Genomic DNA, 20,900 nt, shown 5'->3' with positions numbered 1-20,900 from the left:
GCCCTGGTTATTATTTGGTCGGGAGACCACCAAGGAAGTCCTGGGTTGCTATGCAGAGGCAGGTAATGGCAATCTGCCTCTGGGCATCTCTTGCCTTGACCCGGATGGCCTAGGCTGGCCTGATCTCGTCAGATCTCAGAAGCTAAGCAGGGTCAGCCCTGGTTATTATTTGGTCGGGAGACCCCAAGGAAGTCCAGGGTTGCTACGCAGAGGCAGGCAATGGCAATCCGCCTCTGGGCATCTCTTGCCTTGACCCGGATGGCCCAGGGTAGCCCAATTTAATCAAATCTCAGAAGCTAAGCAGGGTCGGCCCTGGTTAGTACTTGGGTGGGAGACCACTGAGGAAGTCCAGGGTCCTTACGCAGAGGCAGGCAATGGCAAACCACCGTGTCTTGCCTTGAAAACCCCATAGGGTCACCCGAAGTTGGCTGCTACTTGATGCCACTTTCCACCTCCACCAGGGTACTGCTAGACTCCTTATGAGCTGGGAATTGCATGCAACTCTGGGACGGGGTACCTGGAAATGAGAGACATCCTTGTCTTGGATGGAGGTGGGGGGGGGAAGAGGCATTAAGAGGAAACTTGCAAATAGTCTGCAAAGGTTACTAACTCACTAGTGTTTTGAGTTGTCTTCCTGCCTACACATTACCATTGTTAGTCATTTCTGGCATCCTGTGGGCTTTGTGGGAAAACCAAGAATAGATTGGGTCCAAAGAACCCCTTGGTTGCCTAGAGGTGATTCGGCACTTGCCATAGGCGATCAGCCAAGAGGCTTTTTGGAAGCCCCCTTTAAATAGCCTGTCCTTGGCATGGAGTGGAGGTTTGGGCTTTGTTTGAAAGGTCCTAACGTTGAAATTGGCCTTGAGGAATGCTTTCTGGGGAGAGGTTGGTCTTGGGTTCAAATCGGGAACGGAGTCTTTGGGAAAATGTGAGTCCATCTATCCTTAAGTACAGAACAGTGATTTAGACACGCAATGGAGAATAATCTGAGTGGGAAAAGCCGCCAAGGAACGACAGCCCATGCTTTTGGGTCAGTGGCTGTCATTGAGTCATAACATGTAATGCCGGGCAATGGTGGATTGAAAATCCAGGGGTTGGGCCATCATCAGGGACCATAAGAAGGCCCCTGCTGGATCAGATCAGGGTCCATCAAGTCCAGCACTCTGTTCACACTGTGGCCAACCAGGTGCCTCCAGGAAGCCCACAAGCAAGACAACTGCAGCAGCATTTATTCTCCCTGTGTTCCACAGGACCTAATAGAATAGGCCTAATAGAATTGAGTGGTGGGCGTAAACCACAAAAAGGCCACCACAGAAGAAGTCCAAGTGCAGGGGACAAGAGGAGTAATGTTTAAAAATACAGTGGGAAAGAGAAGAGTAAGAACTTAAGAAAAACCATGCTGGATCAGACAAAGGTCCATCAAGTCCAGCACACAGTGGCCAACCAGGTGCCTCTAGGAAGCCCACAAAGAAGACGACTGCAGCAGCATTCTCCTGCCTGTGTTCCACAGCACCTAATATAATAGGCGTGCTCCTCTGATCCTGGAGAGAATAGGCATGCATCATGACTAGTATCCATTTTGACTAGTAGCCATGGATAGCCCTCTCCTCCATGAACATGTCCACTCCCCTCTTCAAGCCTTCCAAGTTGGCAGCCATCCCCACACCCTGGGGCAGGGAGTTCCACAGTTTAACTATGGGAAGTTGTAGCAAAGCTGAAGGAAAAACAGGGCATGCAAACAGATGTGTTTAAAGCCCGGTGGCTGCACAGGTTGGAAAGCAGTTTCGGGAGGGGCTCAGATGTGTGGGGAGAGAGAGACTGCGATGGTTGAAGGTTCGTGGCAGAGCGTGGATTTGAACCCAGGTCTCCCCAGCCCTGTTTTGATAGCTCTGACACCCCCCCCATGGAGTTCCAGCTGTGTTTCACCTCACACATGTGTCTGGATCAATGAGGGAAGCAGTTTGCAGGGAGGGGTTTCAGCACAAAAGCATTTTTGTGTTAACTCTTTAGTTCTGATTCCCAGGTCTTAGTGTAAGCTTCTGTTGGCTGTAGCCGAGGCCCAGACTCCTTTTGGGTGTTGAAGTGGTAGTAAAAGATGCCATCAACTTGGCAAGCTGGCCTATGGTGACTCCATAAGGGTTTCAAGGCAAGAGATGTTCAGAGGTGGTTTGCCATTGCCTTCCTCTGCGTAGCTACCTGGACTTCCTCAGTGGTCTCCCATCCAAGTACTAAGAAGAGCCGACCCTGCTTAGCTTCTGAGATCTGATGAAATTGGGCTACCCTGGGCAATCCTGATGTTTCCAGGGCTGACCCTGCTTAGCTTCTGAGACCTGACAAGATCAAGCTAGCCTGAGCCATCCAGGCTTAGAATATGCAACTCTGCAAGAAAACAAGGGCCTTGAGGAGGGGCTGTGGCTCAGTGGCAGAGCCTCTGCTTGGCATGCAGAAGGTCCCAGGTTCAATCCCCGGCATCTCCAGTTAAAGGGACCAGGCAAGTAGGTGATGGGAAAGACCTCTGCCTGAGACCCTGGAGAGCCGCTGCCGGTTTGAGTAGGCAATACTGACTTTGATGGACCAAGGAGCTGATTCAGTATAAAGCAGCTTCATGTGTTCATGTGAGCACATGCAGACTACTTTCCAACACCGCGGAGTCTGCCCCTCGAAAGTCTGGAAACATCGGGAAAAAGTCCTCTGGTGTCAAGTGGTGGCTGCCAGCGGGCAGGCCCCCGTGCAGGGGAGGGCCTCGGGGTTGCTGGGTGTTTGCATCATCCCCTTTTGACGCTGCGAGCCAGAGAGAGCGCTGCCAGCTCCTCCCCTGGCCAATGACGCAAGCCCTTGGCAGCTTTCTGAATCACTGGTCTTTCTGCCAGTTCGGTTGCACTTTCATTGCTGGCTGGCTGATGTGGGTGTGTCGGGGCCCAGCGACTCCCCAACCCGTTTCCCTAGGGAGGCCGCCGGCTTCCGCTTGTTTACAACAGAAGCGGTTGGCTCCATAGCTCAAGGCAACACTTGCATGGGAAAGGTGAAGAACATAAGAAAGGCCCTGCTGGGCCAGACCCAGGTCCATCAAGTCCTGCAGTCTGTTCACACAGGGGCCAACCTGGGGCCTCTAGGAAGCCCACAAACAAGACAACTGCAGCAGCATTCTCCTGAATATGTTCCACAGCACCTCATATAACATACATGCTCATCTGATCCTAGAGAGAATAGGTATGCATCATGACTACTATGCATTTTGACTAGTAGCCATGAATACTCCTCTCCTCCATGAGCATGTCCACTCCCCTCTTCAAGCCCTCCTAGCTGGCAGCCATCACCACATCCTGGGGCAGGGAGTTCCACAATTTAACTATGCATTGTGTGAAGAAATACTTCCTTTTATCTGTTTTGAATCTCTCGCCCTCCAGCTTCAGCAGATGACCCCGTGTTCAAGTATTATGAGAGAGGGAGAAAAGCTTCTCCCTGTCCACTCTCTCCAAACCATGCATAATTTTAGAGACCTCTATCATGTCTCCCCTCAGCCGCCTTCTTTCCAAGCTAAACAGCCCTAAGCGTCTTAACCGCTCCTCGTAGGGCAGTTGCTTCAGTCCCCTGATCATTTTGGTTGCTCTTTTCTGCACCTTCTCAAGCTCTGCAAGATCCTTTTTTAGGTGCGGTGACCAGAACTGTACACAGATTTCCAAGTGTGGTCTCACCATAGATTCATACATTTTGCATTAACTCTTCGTCCTTCTCCTTCCCCCCCAGATGAGTCTCCTTCCCCCAGAATGTCCAGCGGCGGCTTCTCAGCGGAAGAAACGGCTGGACTTCGACGGTGTGTCCGAAGGTGACGGCCCGCAAACCAAGCGCCCGCGTCTGGGTCCGCTCCCAGGGCCGACCCCTTGCCTCCAGCCTCTGGCTCACTCCCTGCCTGCCAAAGAACAGGACTTCGGGGTCTCCCAGATCGGCCCCTACCTTCTTCTGGAGGCCACCGAGGGGGGGCGCTGCTACAGAGCTGTGCACAGACACACGGAGGCAGAGTATACCTGCAAGGTAAGCGGGCACTTTCGGAAATGGCACAGGTGTGCAGGGGGCGTGCGTCTGTTGCAAACGTCCCCAACCTTTTTGTGCTGGCAAGCGCCTTTGGAATTCCGATACGGTGTGGTGGGCGCAGTCGCAAAAAGGCTGCCACAGAGGCGGAGCCAGCCGGAAAACGGCTGCCGCAGCTTCGCTCCAAGTCACGCAGCCGATCAAATCTCAAATGGTCCATCAGAAACCTTGCTGGGCAAAAGCTCTGCCTTGATTGAACCTGGGAACTTCTGCATGCCAAGCAGATGCTCCACCCCTGAGCCACACCACGCTGCCTCTCAGCCTAGAATCTGTGGCAATTCCTGGGGCAAATCTGGATTTGCTGAAAGAATTCAAAGTAGTGCTATGGGACAGTCAGCAAATGTTTTCCACTCCCATCTTATTCTCTGGACCTGTTTTGTGTTATGACAATATTGGCATTTCTCCCAATTGCTGGAGTGTGCTGCCACCTGCTGGCTGAATATGGAATTTGATGCACCCTTTCCCAGCCAGCTGTGTGTGTTACACATCTGCCCAGAGAATGGGGTTTAAGCATCTTTTCCCCCTCCACCACTACTGTTGCTGTATTTTCAAACACACACACACAATGAATTCCCACTTTTAAAAAGTCAGGAGATCATACTATTTCCTGTGTGACATTTTGTAAAAATGGATACTAGTCATGATGCATACCTATTCTCTCCAGGATCAGAGGAGCATGCCTATTGTATTAGGTGCTGTGGAACACAGGCAGGATGCTGCTGCTGCAGTTGCCTTGCTTGTGGGCTTCCTAGAAGCACCTGGTTGGCCACTGTGTGAACAGACTGCTGGACTTGATGGGCCTGGGTCTGATCCAACAGGGTTGGACTGCCCAAAAAACAAATCAGTGGCTTATAGATCAAATCAAGCCTGAACTGACCCTAGAAGCTAAAATGATTAAACTGAGGCTACCGTATTTTGGTCACGTCATGAGACGACAAGAGTCACTGGAAAAGACAGCCATGCTAGGAAAAGTTGAGGGCAGCAGGAAAAGAGGAAGACCCAACAAGAGATGGATTGACGCAGTAAAGGAAGCCACAGCCTTCAATTTGCTAGATCTGAGCAGGGCTGTCAAAGATAGGACATTTTGGAGGACTTTCATTCATAGGGTCGCCATGAGTCGGAAGCGACTTGACAGCACTTAACACACACACACACATATATCCTCCACAAGAGATTAGCAGTCTCTTGGGCTGACTCATGTGACCCATTACACAGTCTTGAAATTACTGAAATGGAGGCAGAATTAGCCATAACTCTGGTGGTGATGAACAGAAGGGCTGTCAGCAATATTCTTGTATTCTGAGCAATGCTAAAGGTGGTGGTGAAAAGGACCATCAAGTTGCAGCTGACTTATGGTGACCCTGTAGGGTTTCCAAAGCAAGAGATGAACAGAGGGGTTTTGCCATTGCCTGCCTCTATGTAGCAAACCGGAACTTTCAGCGTGGTGTCGTGGTTAAGAGCAGTGGTCTCTGATCTGGGGAACCAGGTTTGATTCCCCACTCCACATGAGCGGCGGAGACTAATCTGGGGAACTGGATTTGTTTCCCCACTCCTCCACATGAAGCCAGCTGGGTGACCGTGGGCTAGTCACAGTTCTCTCATAACTCTCTCAGACCCACTTTCCTCACAGGGTGTCTGTTGTGGGGAGAGGAAGGGACGGCGATTGTAAGCCGGTTTGATTTTTCCTTAAGTAGTAGAGAAAGTCAGTATATAAAATCTAATTCTTCTTTTTCTTGGGGGTCTCCCATCCAAGTAGTAACCGGGGCCGACCCCGCTTAGCTTCTGAGATCTGATGAGATTAGGCTAGCCTGGACCACGCAGGTCAGAGCATGGCTAATCTGGTTTAGAAGATGCAGTGGCGTTGGTGTTGTTTATCATGGTAACTTATTGGTGTTTTTCAGTGGCGTTGGTGTTGTTTATCATGGTAACTTAAAGAAAAGAGCGATCACAGTGTCTCTGTGTGCCCAAAAGGGGGGTCCCCCTCCCCCCTATCATGGAGTGAATCCAATTGTTCTTAAGTTACATCACTCATGGGTGTGGACAGGTGACGTTCTGAAATGTAATTGTTCGCAGGGGTTAGGCAGATGTTGAACAAACTGTTCAAGAATGCAGAAACAACATGCTTCCTCATAGACTTTGCATTGCAAATGTGCTTTCTCACTGTGAAAAGATATATGGTCATAGGGCTATGGGCAACTGCAGCAGCATTATCCTGCCTGTGTTCCACAGCACCTAATATAATAGGCCTGCTCCTCTGATCCTGGAGAGAATAGGGATGCATCATGGCTAGTATCCATTTTGACTAGTAGCCATGAATACTCTTCTCTTCCATGAACACTTCCACTCCCCTCTTAAAGCCTTCCATGTTGGCAGCCATCACCACGTCCTGGGGCAGGGAGTTCCACAATTTAACTATGCATTGTGTGAAGAAATACTTCCTTTTATCTGTTTTGAATCTGTCACCCTCCAGCTTCAGCAGATGACCCCGCCTTCTAGTATTATGAGAGAGGGGGAAAGGCTTCTCCCTGTCCACTCTCTCCATACCATGCCTAATTTTATAGACCTCTATCATGTCTCCCTTTAACTGCCTTCTTTCCAAGCTAAAGAGCCCTAAGCGTTTTAACTGCATGCTGGGAAGAAAGGTTCTAGCTGAGTCTTCTCCTGGACCTCTGCTTCTCTTTGAGCAGCGATGTTTTCTGCTTGAGGGAGCATGCAGGGGTGGGAGCTTCCTCTTGCAGCATGACGTGGTACAGCCCAAACACAAGTTTAACCCCTCAGTGTGGGGTCACACAGGTGAGATGATGTCAGTCCACTCAGCCTCATGCAGGGAAAGGAGAGACCCTTTAACCTTTCAGCCTCTACTTGGTTTCACTATTCAGAACCAGGCTCTCCACTTTGTTACATGCATGTTTCAGGGGGAAAATGTGTGTGCTTTAAAGGACACATATTTCCTCGTTTAAAACGAAGAAGAATTTTTATATGCCAACTTTCTCTACCATTTAAGGGAGAAACAAACCGGCTTACGATCACCTTACCTTCCCCTCCCCACAACAGATACCCTGGGAGGTCAGTGGGGCGGAGAGTGTGTGACTAGCCCAAGGCCACCCAGCTGGCTTCATGCGTAGGAGTAGGGAACCAAATCCAGTTCACAAGATTAGCCTCTGCTGCTCATGTGGAGGAGCGGGGGAATCAAACCCAGTTCTCCAGGTCAGAGTCCACCACTCCAAACCACCGCTCTTAACCACTGTACCACGCTATTGATAAAAAAGGCAGGGAGCCCAGTTTTGAATAGCAAAACTGAGTGGAGCTTGAAGGGTTAACCCCCCTGTCCTGTCCCTGCATGCGTCCGAGGCAAATTGAGGCCACATGAGCTTCCAGTTTGCGTGGATGGAAAGAACTGCATGGCCGTACTTGTCTGAGCCGTGAGAACTAGACTGTGGAGATGCAAAAAAAAACAACAACCTAGGAGTCCTTCTGCTTGTATTTGATGTGCCCATTTCTCTTCCATTGGGTCCTTTCTAGGTTTATCCGGCCAAGAGCTACCCGGAGGTGATGGTACCCTACGGGGCCCTCCCAGCGCACCCAAACGTTGCCCGTGTGGAGGAGGTGATCCTCGGGGACCAGGACGTTTACATCTTCTTCCAGCCCAGCCGAGGGGACATGCACAACTACGTCCGGGCTTGCAAGCGCCTGGCGGAGCGCGAGGCCGCCCCTCTCTTCCGACAGATGGCAGAGGCGGTCGCCCACTGTCACCAGCACGGCATTGTCCTGAGGGACCTCAAGCTGAGGAAGTTTGTCTTCGCTGACAGAGACAGGTGAGGGGCTGAGGATACGGGAAGCCCCCAAGACTGGATTCCTTTCCTTCTTGTAGAATCATAAAAGTTGGAAGGGACCACCAGGGTCATCTAGTCCAACCCCGTGCATAATGCAGGGAATTCAGAACTACCCCCTCACACCCCCAGTAACCCCTACTCCATGCCCAGGAGATGGCCAAGGTGTCCTCCCTCTCATGAACTGCCTAAGGTCATAGAATCAGCATTGCTGACAGATGGCCATCTAGCCTCTGCTTAAAAACCTCCGGGGAAGGAGAGCCCACCACCTCCCGAGGAAGTCTGTTCCACTGAGGAGTAGCTCCAACTGTTAGAAAATTCTTCCTAATGTCTAGACAGAAACTCTTTGGATTTAATTTCAACCCGTTGGTTCTGGTCCGACTTTCTGGGGCAACAGAAAACAACTTGGCACCATCCCCTATGTGACAGCACTTCAAGTATCATACTACCTCTCAATATGCTTTGGCTCCCCTGTTCATCTGGGCCATGAGGTCTTTTAGCCCTTTTGGTTATTTATTTCTGGTTGGTTCTCGGTGTGGAACGGAAAGGGGGGAAAAGGACAGGCCACTGCCTCAAGGAGCGTACAGTCTAAATGGGAACAGTGCAGGGGTCAGAGGAAGAGGAAGTCAAGGGTAGTCTTGGGCAGGAGATGCATTCAAGCTGCGTCCATGCCTAAATGGTACAGCAGTCGTTCATCTCCTAGATCAGGGGTTCCCAACATGGTGCCTATGGGGCAGCGTGGTGTAGTGGTTAAGAGCGGTGGTTTGGAGCGGTGGGCTCTGATCTGGAGAACCGGGTTTGATTCTCCACTCCTCCACGTGAGCGGCGGAGGCTAATCTGGTGAACTGGATTTGTTTCCCCACTCCTCCACATAAAGCGAGCTGGGTGACCTTGGGCTAGTCACAGACTCTCAGCCCCATCCACCTCACAGGGTGTCTGTTGTGGGAGGGGAAGGGAAGGTGATTGTAAGCCGGTTTGAGTCTCCCTTAAGTGGTAGAGAAAGTCGGCATATAAAAACCATTCTTCTTCCATGGCGGCCACCAGCACCTTTCCTGGTGCTCAACATATGTTTTTAGAAAGTGGGTGGGGCCAGGTGGGGCTTTTGCCCAGCAAGGGCTTTCTGTGCCGTCTTTCAAACCGTGGCTTCTTTACTACCCAACCTTTGCCTTCAGCACCTATTTCCTCGCTAAATCCTCCCCCTCTTTCACGCAGGTCCAGATTGATGCTGGAGAACTTGGAGGACGCATGCCTGTTGCCCGGTCCGGACGATTCCCTGGAGGACAAACACGGCTGCCCGGCCTACGTGGGCCCGGAGATCCTCAGCTCCAAGAGCTCCTATTCCGGGAAAGCAGCCGACATCTGGAGCCTGGGGGTGGTGCTGTACACCCTGCTGGTGGGCTGTTACCCCTTCCAGGACACAAAGCCCGCCTCGCTCTTCAGCAAGATCCGCCGAGGACGCTTCGTGGTCCCCGAGGGCCTGTCTCCCAAGGCTCGCTGCCTCATCCGCTGCCTCTTGCGGAAGGACCCGGCCGAGAGGTTGACGGCCAGCGGCATATTGTTGCACCCATGGCTGGCGGGGGGCGTCTCTGAGGGGTCCTGGAGCAGCTCGTTCGGAGACCAGGGGCTCGAGCAGGTGGTGCCGGAAGGGAGGAGCGTGCCGGACGTCAGAGAGGAGCGGGAAGACGAGGAAGGCCTGTACAGCTGAGCGGGGAAGGAGGACAAGAGAGCCAAGGAAAGTGGGGGGGGGGGTGCCGCAGCCAGCCGTGCATCGGGCCGCGGAAAGAAGCTGGCCTTCTCCCGACCTCAATTCTGCTGCTGGGACTGAATCAAGAAGCGCCTTTGAGAAAAGACGGGACCTGCGCACGGTGCAGATGATGCCCTCGCATCCGACTCAGGGAACAAAGGATGCCTGGCCTCTTCGGGGTGCTCTCCTCCGTAAGGTGCTTATTTCCATGTGCCAAAGAATCCTTTTTGAACACCTGATCACCAGCCAAAAATCTCCTGCTTTAAGAAAGGGGTGCTGAACACCCTTGACTCTGAAATGTAGGATCTTTTTTCCATGAGCATCTGAAGGTGTTTCGAAAACCGCACCAGGGGTTCAGGATTACGAGAGACGTGGGGCGCAGTTTGGGACAGGCCCCCAAGTCGGGGCAGGAGGCTAGAGCCAGACCTTCCTGATCGTGAGACGGATGAACCCCCTTGACACGAATAGCGATCTTCTTCCCCGATGCCAAGCAAAACGACTTGCCGGCATGCTGGGATTTTTGGATGGAAGGAAGACAGAGTGGAGAGAAGAAGCTCCAATAGACAATGGGGGGGGGTGTTGTGCCCCCTGCCTTTATTTTTGTAATTTCTAGAAAATGTGTGGCCTTGATCCCCTTCCTTGGGGCATTTTGTCTCCTACCTCCCCCACATCTTCTTACAATCCCCGCTTTCCTTTCGAAGGAGACTTCTGGTGGATAGGAATTGGAGGGGGGTTCTTCCCTTTTCGTTACTTGAACTTCTCTCAGGACTAGAGGGCTTTGGGGATCCGGTTCCCTCCCCGCTGTGCTTCCCTTAATCCTCCTTCCCCTCCGGGGCAGACCTGAGCCTGGCCTGATGAACAGGAACGAATGTAGCAAAGGTCATCCGCTCCCATTAAAACCAGGCTTTGGCCCGGACGTCCCCATAACTTGAATCCCAGGATTGAAACCCGGACGCGTTTGTTTCCCAGTATCCCACTAGCTGTCCGTTGCTGCTCATGTTGACCCAAAGACCGTGCAAAGATTTTCGCACATGATTAAGAGGGCAGCTCTTGTCCAGCAGGGCTTGGTTGCCGGACCAAACGGACCCTCGTGGATCCTGGAGGAAATGGCAACTCTGGTGGGTGGGCTTTCGTGGCACTGTGCCCTGCTGGGGTCCCTGCCCTCCCCAGGCTCCACCCCCCAAATCTCCAGGTATTTCCCAACCCAGGTCCGGCAACCCTACTTTTCCTACCTGACCAAATGTTGACACTATACCACCAGACTCTCCCTCCCTCCCTCTTTTGTACATACAGAGTGGATTTGCTTATTTTTCTGCCATTTGGAAAATAAAAGATCTCTTGGTTTTGACCTTGGAGTATCATTGCTGCAAAAACATGGGGCTTGCTGTAGTGTAGAGGAAGAGGAGGAGTTGGTTTTTATACCCCGCTTTTCTCTACCTTTAAGGAGTCTCAAACCGGCTTACAATCACCTTCCCTTCCTCTCCCCACAAGTCACCTTGTGAGGTAGGTGGGCCTGGGAGAACTGTGACTAGCCCAAGGTCACTCAGCTGGCTTCATGGGGAGGAGGGGGGAAACCAACCCGGTTCACCAAATGACAGTCCGCTGCTCCTAACCACTATACGCGCTGGTCTTTCTGACCACAGAATTCCTTCTCCCCTATAGTCAACCTCTCCGCGAATGGTTTCTTTCCAGCACCAGCATGCTGGCAGAGACCCCCGAGGTCGCCCTTTCTCCCACTCTGCGGCTCTTAAAGGTCCTCGGCCTCGAGCCAGTGAACCGTTTTTGGAGCCCTGGCTTGTGAGCCGAGGGGTGGCCGGGCTGATGCGGCAGAGAGTTAAACCGTTTGAGGGCCGGAGGAGAAACTCCCTTGGGCCAGAGGTGGCCTTGAGGCATCAGTTGCCCACCTGTGCCAACAGAGGAGGCTATCAAAGGCAGAGCATGCTCAGCTGTTCCCTTTGTAGCCACTGCCCTTCCCCTGCCCACACTGGCTATAAAATAAGGCACCATCATGGGAGTATTCAGACAGGAATTAGATGATTCTTTTGCAGTGAGAGAATCTCAGCGCATAAAAGGAGAAGACAACATTCATCTCTTTGGCTCAAGAGCGGGTTTCCCAGCTGGTCAGAGGAAGATGCAACATTGGTGCCTTTTATTTTCCAAGAGGGACACCATTCATCTAGGTTCAGGTCCACGATTACTGCATTTGGCCCAAGGCCGTTACAGGAATTGATTAAAAATCCATATAACAATCATTGATAAATATTGGTTCTTGTAGGTTATCCGGGCTGTGTAACCGTGGTCTTGGAATTTTCTTTCCTGACATTTCGCCAGCAGCTGTGGCAGGCATCTTCAGAGTAGTAACACTGAAGGACAGTGTCTCTCAGGGTCAAGGGTGTAGGAAGAGTAATATATGATTAGCACATTACTTTTGCAGGACAATACTCAGCTCAAACCCAACCCCTTTCTGACAATATATTACTCTTCCTACACCCTTGACCCTGAGAGACACTGTCCTTCAGTGTGACTCCTCTGAAGATGCCGGCCACAGCTGCTGGCGAAACGTCAGGAAAGAAAATACCAAGACCACGATCACACAGCCCGGATAACCTACAAGAACCAATCATTGATAAAATTTACGTTTTGGTAAAAGATTACCTTTTGGTAAAAGATAGGGTCGCCATGAGTCGGAAGCGACTTGACGGCACTTACACACATACACACACAAAAGATTAAAACTCAACCAATCTCTCTCTCTAACCCGCCAGAACTTATCAAAATACTGGAGAAAGACATAGAACGTTCTTTAAAAATGTAACATTTGAAGTTATCTGGGAAACCCCAACATTAAATAAACAGCAGTACCACTCCAGACTTACTATGAAATAGAATAAACCCAAATAATTCGGTTTCAAGCCCAAACTTTGAACGGCTGTGAAGAATTAAGAGTTCATCTATTTTTATTTACTTATTTTCTCCCCAGTGGGGACCCAAAGCCGCTTACATCATTCCCCTCTCCTCCGTTTGATCCGTACAACAACCCCATGAGGTGGGCAAGGCTGAGACCGTGTGACTGGCCCATGGTCACCCAGCAAGCTTCCATGGCAGAATGGAGATTCGGACCCGAGCCTCCCAGATCCTAGTTCCCTCACTTTAACCACTACACCACGCTGTCTCTCATCCAGTGCATCCTTCCTAAACCCAATTCCGTCTTGTTTGGTAGCCTTTTCTTTCACCCCAATTCTGGGTATCAAAAGAGGCATAACATCCAAATTGCGAGATCTTGTGTTCCCACTGCGAGGGGCTGTGGTTCAGTAGTAGAGTATCTGCTTGGCATGCAGAAGGTCCCTGGTTCAATCCCCAGCATCTCCAGTTAAAGGGACCAGGCAAGTAGGTGGTATGAAAGACCTCAGCCTGAGACCCTGGAGGAGCTGCTGCCGGTCTGAGTAGACAATACTGACTTTGACGTACCAAGGGTCTGATTCAGGCTGTTACCACACTAGGTATTCCCAGCGATGTATCAAGAGTCTGGAAATGTTATTAAAAACATCGCTTTAAAGGGGTTTTTGGATACCACGGCTAAAAATGGTTGGAAGACGTCTTCACAGCTAAAGGGGCCAAACAAAGTGCGAACAGTATATTTTATAACAGTTTCAAACTCTTAATACATTGGTGGGAATACATAGAAAGTGTGAACAGTATTTTTTATAACATTTTCAAACTCTTAATACATCGCTGGGAATACCTAGTGCGGTAACAGCCTCAGTATAAGGCAGCTTTGTGTGTTCATACCGCATTGGTGAGGCCACACCTGGAGTATTGTATGCAGAAAATCCTACTGCAATGGAAATCCGATGCCATCCCAGCTCTACCACTAGGCAGGGCGCGTCTCCACCGCAGGCAGCAGATTTTGGGAAGCTATTAAAGGGCGTGTGTGTGTGTGATTATGAATTATTTAATTGAATTACACTTGAAATAGGCTGGAGAGGAAGAGAAGGTTCCAGGGAGGGCAGCAGGACCCGCATCAGCTCTTGTTTCCCAGGGATAGCCGACGCATGATCCCCTGACGTATCAAAACTGCAGCCTTAATTTCAATCTTACATCTGAAAAGCTTTGCTTTTGGAGTGAAGCCGCCAGCGTCGTGGGCGCCACGATGCCCATGGGCGCACTGTTGGGAGCTGTTGGCCGAAGCAGTTTTAAAACCAGCGGGTCCGTCCCTTGGTGTCTTCAGCCCAATGAAGGACACCGAGGAGGGAAAAGGTTTAAAGGTTTATTATTCAGCTGAATAACAGGTTCTGGTTCAAAAGCAGAAGCGGGCATTTTAGGGACCCCCCTGGTGTCACGGGTTATGCATACGCTAAGTTTCATTCTCAGAACCTCTGCCTGTTACGGCTTCCAAATCGGGAATAAAACTCCCGCGACCAATTAATTAATTTTGCTCCCAAACCCTCCATACTGTAGCAACCTTAAATATTTCTAGTAAACAACTGGGGTGTAACAACGAATAGAAACACACACTGGGCGTCTCTTCTATTACACAACGAACGGCTCCTTCCTGGCAAATGCGGGCAGCCTGCCAAGCTGAGCCTCTCTCCCCGTACGCCAAGGGCCGGGATTCTTCCCCCAAAGGTATTTGCCTCCATGCCAGATTGGCCAGGGATCCTGGAGGGTTTCCCCCATCCCTCCCATCTTCTGGGCATGGAGCAGGGGGTAGTTGTGAATTTCCTGCCTTGTGCAGGGGGTTGGACTAGATGACCCTGGGGGTCCCTTCCGACTCTTATGATTCTGTGCCATAACGCCCGGGGGTGTTCTCACGTGCAAACCACACTGAGATGAACCACCCCTCTTCACTCGGGGCTGGAGCAAACCGAGGGGGGTCCAGATTCAAACGGCTGTCACTTGATGCAGCTCTCGCGGCCCTTTCTTACACGCCCAGGGCAATGGCAACCGCAACGTTGGGGTCAGGACGCAATTTCCCTCCAGGCCAGAGATCCTGGAGGGTTTCCCCCCATCCTCTGGGCCTGCAGCAGGGGTCCCTGGGTGTGTGTGTGCGGGGGGAGGTCGTTGCGAGTTTCCTGCATCGCGCAGGGGGGTTGGACTAGATGACCCCGCAGGCCCCTCCCGAGTCGACGCTCCTATGCTTTGCAGCTTGAAGGGCGAAGGGGAGGAGAGTCCCGGCCTCCGCCCCCCGCCCCCCAACTCTCTCCCTCCTCCCCTGGCCTACCTGGCAGGGTCGTTGCGAGGGTCTAGCCGGGGAGGCGCCTTCCCCAGCAGGCGGCGGGGGATTCCCGGGGGTCCCCTGGGCGGGGGAGGCCCGCTTCCCACCCCTCCGCCCCTCCCTCCCTCCCTCGCCCGCCTTCGCTTTCGCTTTTCCCGGCGCGGGAGTCGCGCCCGGCTGGCAGGAGCCGATCCGGCGCCCCGATCCCGACCCGCGGGGCTCTCCTCGGAAGGAAGCGAGCCCCCCCCCCCCCCCACACCGTGTTTCCAGGGGAGCCTCCTCGCCGGTAAGGGCGCGCAGGCTTGCGCGGGTGGTGCCCCGTCCTGGATCCCGCGCTCCGTCGGGCTTCCCCGCGCCCCGACGCCTGGGCGATCGCCCCTGCCGCTCCGGATCGCCTGCCTCCGTCCAGAGCGGCCCGATCCTGCGCTGGGAGCCTTCCCGTCGCATGCCTCCCTCCTGCCTTTCCGACGTGCGCGGGTTTCGTGGTGGGGGGGCTGCTCCTGCCCCGCTCGAGGGGCCCGGCTTCTTTCCCCCTTCTGCAGCGCTTGGGGGGCGAGGGGGGCGGCAAGATCCAGCTGCGGGCGCAGGAACGTCCTCGGGGGTGGGCAATCTCCCCGGCTTCACGGCCGAAGGGGCCCGCCCCGCCCCCGGGGGCTGGCAGCGGGGTCGCCAGCTCAGCTGCCCCCCACCCACCTGTGAGAGTCCCCAACTGAGCTGTGCTAACTTCATAAAATCACCTGCTCAGACGCTGATGCAGAAACAAGGAGTTTATTGAAGGCTTCAGACGGTACAAGGCAAACACGAGTTAAAGTTGCAAGTGAGCCAAATTCCAGAGTTACAGAATATATCTCCTACAGGGCATCAGGGTTCCCACCTATGTTATGGGAAGCTACAAGATAGATGGGTGCAATACAGACATCAAACGGTCCCAGAGGGCTTGTTAGGGCTATCTGGCCTCCAAGGCCGAATCGAGCAAAGAGGGAGTGAATGCAAAGCGCAGCAGGGGAGGCCTCCGCAAGGGAGGAGGTATCTCGGCCAGGGCCTAACTGATGTGGCGCCTGAACCCAGGAAATGCCAAAAGGTGTGAACTGCTTTTACGAGTTCAAAGCAAGGAGGAGGGGGAGAGCCGGGACTCACAGACAGAGAACAGACAGAGATATGCAGACCCTCACACCACCCGGCCGAAATCGGCGCCGCCCCTTTGTGCGTGCCTTCAAGCCGACTTGTGGCGAGCCCTTTGGGGGTTTCCATGGTGAGGCAGCAAGGTAGACTTTCTCCACACGTGGAGGATCCACTTAAGTGTTTTGGCTTAGTCGTCTGGGACGGTCTTTTCCCCTTTCTGTAAATGCACTGTAAATGGGGATGTACTAAAACGAACGACCAGTCAGCCCATTGGAAACAATGGGAGAGGCTGCACAGCCCATTGAAGATAATGGGGAAAGAGAGTGTCGGTTGACTTGCATTCGTTTTTGTACATCCCTGTAAATGTATTGAGATAGCAAGAGACGAACGGAGGTGGTTTTTCCCGTGCCTGCCTCTGCACAGCAACCCTGGTCTTCCTTGGTGGGCTCCCATCCCAATACTAACCAGAGCTGACCATCCTTAGCTTCTGAGATCTGACGAGATCAGGCTAGCCTGGGCCATCCAGGTCAGGGTAGATGAACAGAGGTGGTTTGCCGTTGCCTGACTCTGCACAGCAACCCTGGTCTTCCTTGGTGGGCTCCCATCCCAATACTAACCAGGGCCGACCCTGCTTAGCTTCCGAGATCTGACGAGATCAGGCTAGCCTGGGCCATCCAGGTCAGGGCCCCCACCCTTTTACCCCCACCCCCTGAATTCTGTAGAAGGGGCATCTGGACACATCTGGTGCAGTGGCAGAACCCCCCCCCCCCCAAGCCGGTGCTAAGTCATTGTGCGCTCGGGCGTAAGAAAGAAATGAGAAGGAAAGAAACTGAGATCACACAACGCATAGTTAAATGGTGGAACTCCCTGCTCCAGGATGTGGGAATGGCTGCCACCTTGGAAGGCTTGAGGAGGGAATTGGACGTGTTCATGGGGGAGAGGGCTATCCATGGCTACTAGTAGTCAAAATGGCTACTAGTCGTGATGCTTACCTATTCTCTCCCGGATCAGAGGAGCAGGCCTATTATATTAGGTGCTGTGGAACACAAGCAGGATAAATGTTGCTGCAGTCGTCTTGTTTGGGGGCTTCCTGGAGGTACCTGGTTGGCCACTGTGTGAACAGACTGCTGGACTTGATGGGCCTGGGTCTGATCCCACAGGGCCTTTCTGATGTTCTTATGTTCTTAAGGTCAGTTCCAAGGAAGGTGACCCTGAATGTAACATGACCCCTCCTTTAAAAATAGTCTCAGGGGGTAGCCTTAGAACAGCTGCTGCCTGACTCCTGTCTTTGCAACAGCTGTTGGTCTGCACTCGAACAGCTGGATTGGAGTCCAAAAGCCAGCAAAGGCCAACAAGATTTTTTGGTGGGGTGAGTCTTCCACAAAGGCATCTGATGGAGGGAGCTTTGACTACTGGAAGCTGGTCTTTCCAAAAATCTTGTCGGCCTCTAAGGTGCTGCTGGACTGGGTTCAAGCTGCCCTTTAAAATGTTACACGCACACACACACATAATTGTAACTTGCATGTGAATAACTGACAAAGGGACCTTTGGGTCTCCAAATATTCTGGAAATCTTGTTCGTCTTCCAGGTGCCGCTGGACTGGAATCTTGCTCTTATATGTGAATGTAAGACGGCCCTCTGTTTTTGCAAGGCATACCTGGGGAGGAAAAAAAACACCCTAATCTTGCATTTGAGTAAATTCCCTTTCTTCTGTCATTTTTGCTTCCTGTTAGAACAAGTTCCAGTGTGCACACTTGCAAATTGGTGTTGCTTCGCTAGCTGATTGTGCGGAGGGAATAAGACTTCCCTCCCAAGTTTTTGCAATTGGCCAGGTGCCTTTTTGACTCTCTTCTGGCTTGGGTTGGGAAACAATTTTTTAAAAAGTAATTTTTTCATTAAAAAAAAAATTCAGGGGGCCAGGTGGCAGTGTGTGTGTAGAGGTAATCTTGGGCTAGCCTCTCTCGCTTTCTCAGCCTAACCTACCTCGCAAGACTGATGTGAGGACAGAATTGGTGGTGGTGGGACTTCCCTCTGCCTTAAAGTCCTTCAAGGAAAAATGTGTTAGATAGAAGCAGAGGAGTTGGTTTTTATATGCCGAATTTCTCCACCACTTAAGGGAGGGAGAATCAAATCGGCTTACAATCACTTCCCCCCCCCACACACACACACAACAGACACCCTATGAGGTAGGTGGGGCTGAGAGAGCTGTGACTAGCCCAAGGTCACCCAGCTGGCTTCATGTGTAGGAGTGGGGAAACAAATCCAGTTCACCAGATTAGCCTCTGCCGCTCATGTGGAGGAGTGGGGAACCGAACCCAGTTCTCCAGATAAGAGTCCACCGCTCCAATCCACCACTCTTAACCACTACACCAGGCTGTGTCTCAGATAGGTTTCACTTTCATTTTATCCAAATTTAGAAGCCAGCTATAATCTTCCACCTGCACAACTAATTCCAGGAGGCCTCCACCAATTCAAAGCAGGATCGGCAAATGTTCGGAAAGACGCATGATGCACATTCATCTACTGGGTCGATGGGATGGGGGGCAGCCTTAAGCAGTGGTGGGTGGGGACCTCCTGTTAAGTGCACAGGAGCCAGGTTGCAGAAGAAAGGTGGCAATCTTCACTAGCCAGGTCCTTTTTCTGCACTGCTTGGAAAACTGCTTTTGAAATGGGGAGGGACAAAAGCCATTGGTGATGGGTCTGCGGGGGGGGGGGGATATCAGCTGAGCCTGTACACCCCCAGGGAGACTCTCTGGACTCCCCATTACTGTTTGATGGTCCTACATCTTTTAGGGCAGAGGTTCCCAAATAGTGCTCCACGGAGCATCCCCTAGTGCTCCGTGAAGAGATTGGAAAGAAAAATACTACTGTCATTTGGTTTAGTATATAGGTGCTAAATGAAAATTAGTGCTCCGTGATGAATTTCTCTCCTGAAAAGGGCTCCAGGACTCAAAAAGTTTGGGAAACTGTGTTCTAGGATATCTGCGGTAATGGTGCTTGACACTTGTATATAGTGGTAGAAAGTGCCATAAATCACGGCTGAATTATAGCGACCCCGTAGGGTTTTCAAGGCAAGAAGAAGAGTTGGTTTTTATATACCGACTTTCTATACTACTCAAGGAAGAATCAAACAGGCTTATATTCACCTTCCCTCCCCCCCACAACAGACACCCTGTGAGGTAGGTGGGGCTGAGAGAGCTCTAAGAGAACTGTGACTGGCCCAAGGTCACCCAGCTGGCTTCTTGTGTAGGAGTGGGGAAACAAATCCCGTTCCCCAGATTAGCCTCCGCTGCTCATGTAGAGGAGGGGGGAATCGAACCCGGTTCTCCAGATCAGAGTCCACCGCTCCAAACCACCGCTCTTAACCACTACACCACGCTGGCATTCAGAGATGGTTTGCCATTGCCTGCCTCTGTGTCAGGCCTCTGGACTTCCTTGACGGTCACCCATACCAGCCAGGGCCAACCCTGCTTAGCTTCCAAGATCTGACTAGACCGGGCTATCCAGGTCAGGGTCAGCACTCGTATAGTACCTTCAAAATGCCTCTCCGCGTTATTCTTGTAATCCTTACAACGACCTTGTGAGGTATGCCTGTGTTATTGCAGTTGGGCGGGGTGGCCTCAGGGAGGTCATGGGAAGGCAGGCGTTTCCTGGTTCAATGGCGCTTAGGGACATTTGAAGCAGTTGACAGACAGGCGCATGCAGTACGCGGGTGGGATCAAACGCTGCAGCGCTGAGCCATGAGCATTGCAGAGATCGACAGGTACAGCAATGGGCTGCCTGACCGGTGCCACTGAACCCATTTTTTTTTTGTAGCTGGGGCAACGGCCTTCGAGCCGGGGAAGGAGACTGCTGACCTGGCATGTTTTGCAGCTCCGCCTCTCTTGCAAAGCTCACTCGCAGATAAAGCAAACCTCCACGCTTCTCAGCTGACTGTGCTGCCGTAACTGCCTTTGGAAAACACAGCGACCCTTTGGTGCTGTTGGGTTCCCCGAGAACGTACAATAGGCTGGGAGAAATGATTTAAACTGGGGCAGGATTACAGAGGAGGCCTGTGGGGGCTAGCTCGGGTTGCCAACCTCCAGGTGAAGCCTGGAGGCATCCCTGAATCACAACAGATCTCCAGGCGACAGAGATGAGTTCCCCTGGAGAAAACGGCTGCTTTGGAGGGCGGACTCTGCGGCATTAGACCCTCTCCTCCCCAAATCCCGCCCTCTCCCCGGCTCCACCGCCAAATCCCCAGGAATTTTCCCCAACCCAGACCTTGGAGGAGAGTTGGCAACCTTGGAGGAGAATGCTATCCATGGCTACGAGTCACAATGGATGCTAGTCATGATGCATCCCTATTCTCTCCAGGATCACAGGAGCAGGCCTATTATATGAGGTGCTGTGGGACACAGGCAGGATGGTGCTGCTGCAGTCATCTTGCTTGTGGGCTTCCTAGAAGCACCTGCTTGTCCACTGTGTGAACAGACTGCGGGACTTGATGTGATCCAGCAGGGCTTTTCTTACGTTCTTATGTAACCTTAACTAAGCTGGCAGAATGATTACTGTAAGGAACAGAAAAATGGAAGGCTAAAGGAGGAGGAGGGGAGGCAACAGGGCCTCGTATGGTGTGAGCCGCTTGCCTTTCATAAAAGCAAACATTTACAAAATGCTACTCGTGCTACTCAAGAATGTACACATTGCTACTCCATAAATCCTACCCACAGCCTTCAGTTTGCAAGGCCTGAGCAAGGCTGTCAATGAAGGGATATTTTGGAGGCCGTTAAATCATATGATCGTCATCAGTCGTCGGTGTGACTTGATGGCACATAACGCGTGACACCCACCTTGTCTTGGGTTGGCGTCTCTTGGCAGAGTAAATGTTCGAGGGGTCTCCTTTTTGGGGGAGTGTGTA

The 20,900-nt window shown here is 52.1% G+C and overlaps 1 protein-coding gene across 1 annotated transcript; it reads left to right on the top strand.

The window, feature by feature from the left end:
* The first annotated feature begins 3,747 nt into the window (after positions 1–3,747).
* On the top strand, positions 3,748–9,624 carry TRIB3 (tribbles pseudokinase 3). The gene is made up of 3 exons (XM_056845169.1): positions 3,748–4,032; positions 7,612–7,904; positions 9,132–9,624. The coding sequence occupies exons 1-3, from the start codon at positions 3,748–3,750 to the stop codon at positions 9,622–9,624; spliced, it is 1,071 nt and encodes a 356-aa protein (XP_056701147.1).
* Positions 9,625–20,900: the final 11,276 nt, after the last annotated feature.

Source organism: Euleptes europaea, chromosome 2, assembly GCF_029931775.1.
Source record: "Euleptes europaea isolate rEulEur1 chromosome 2, rEulEur1.hap1, whole genome shotgun sequence".
Lineage (NCBI taxonomy): Eukaryota > Metazoa > Chordata > Lepidosauria > Squamata > Sphaerodactylidae > Euleptes > Euleptes europaea.
This window is presented reverse-complemented; position numbering and strand designations above follow the sequence as displayed.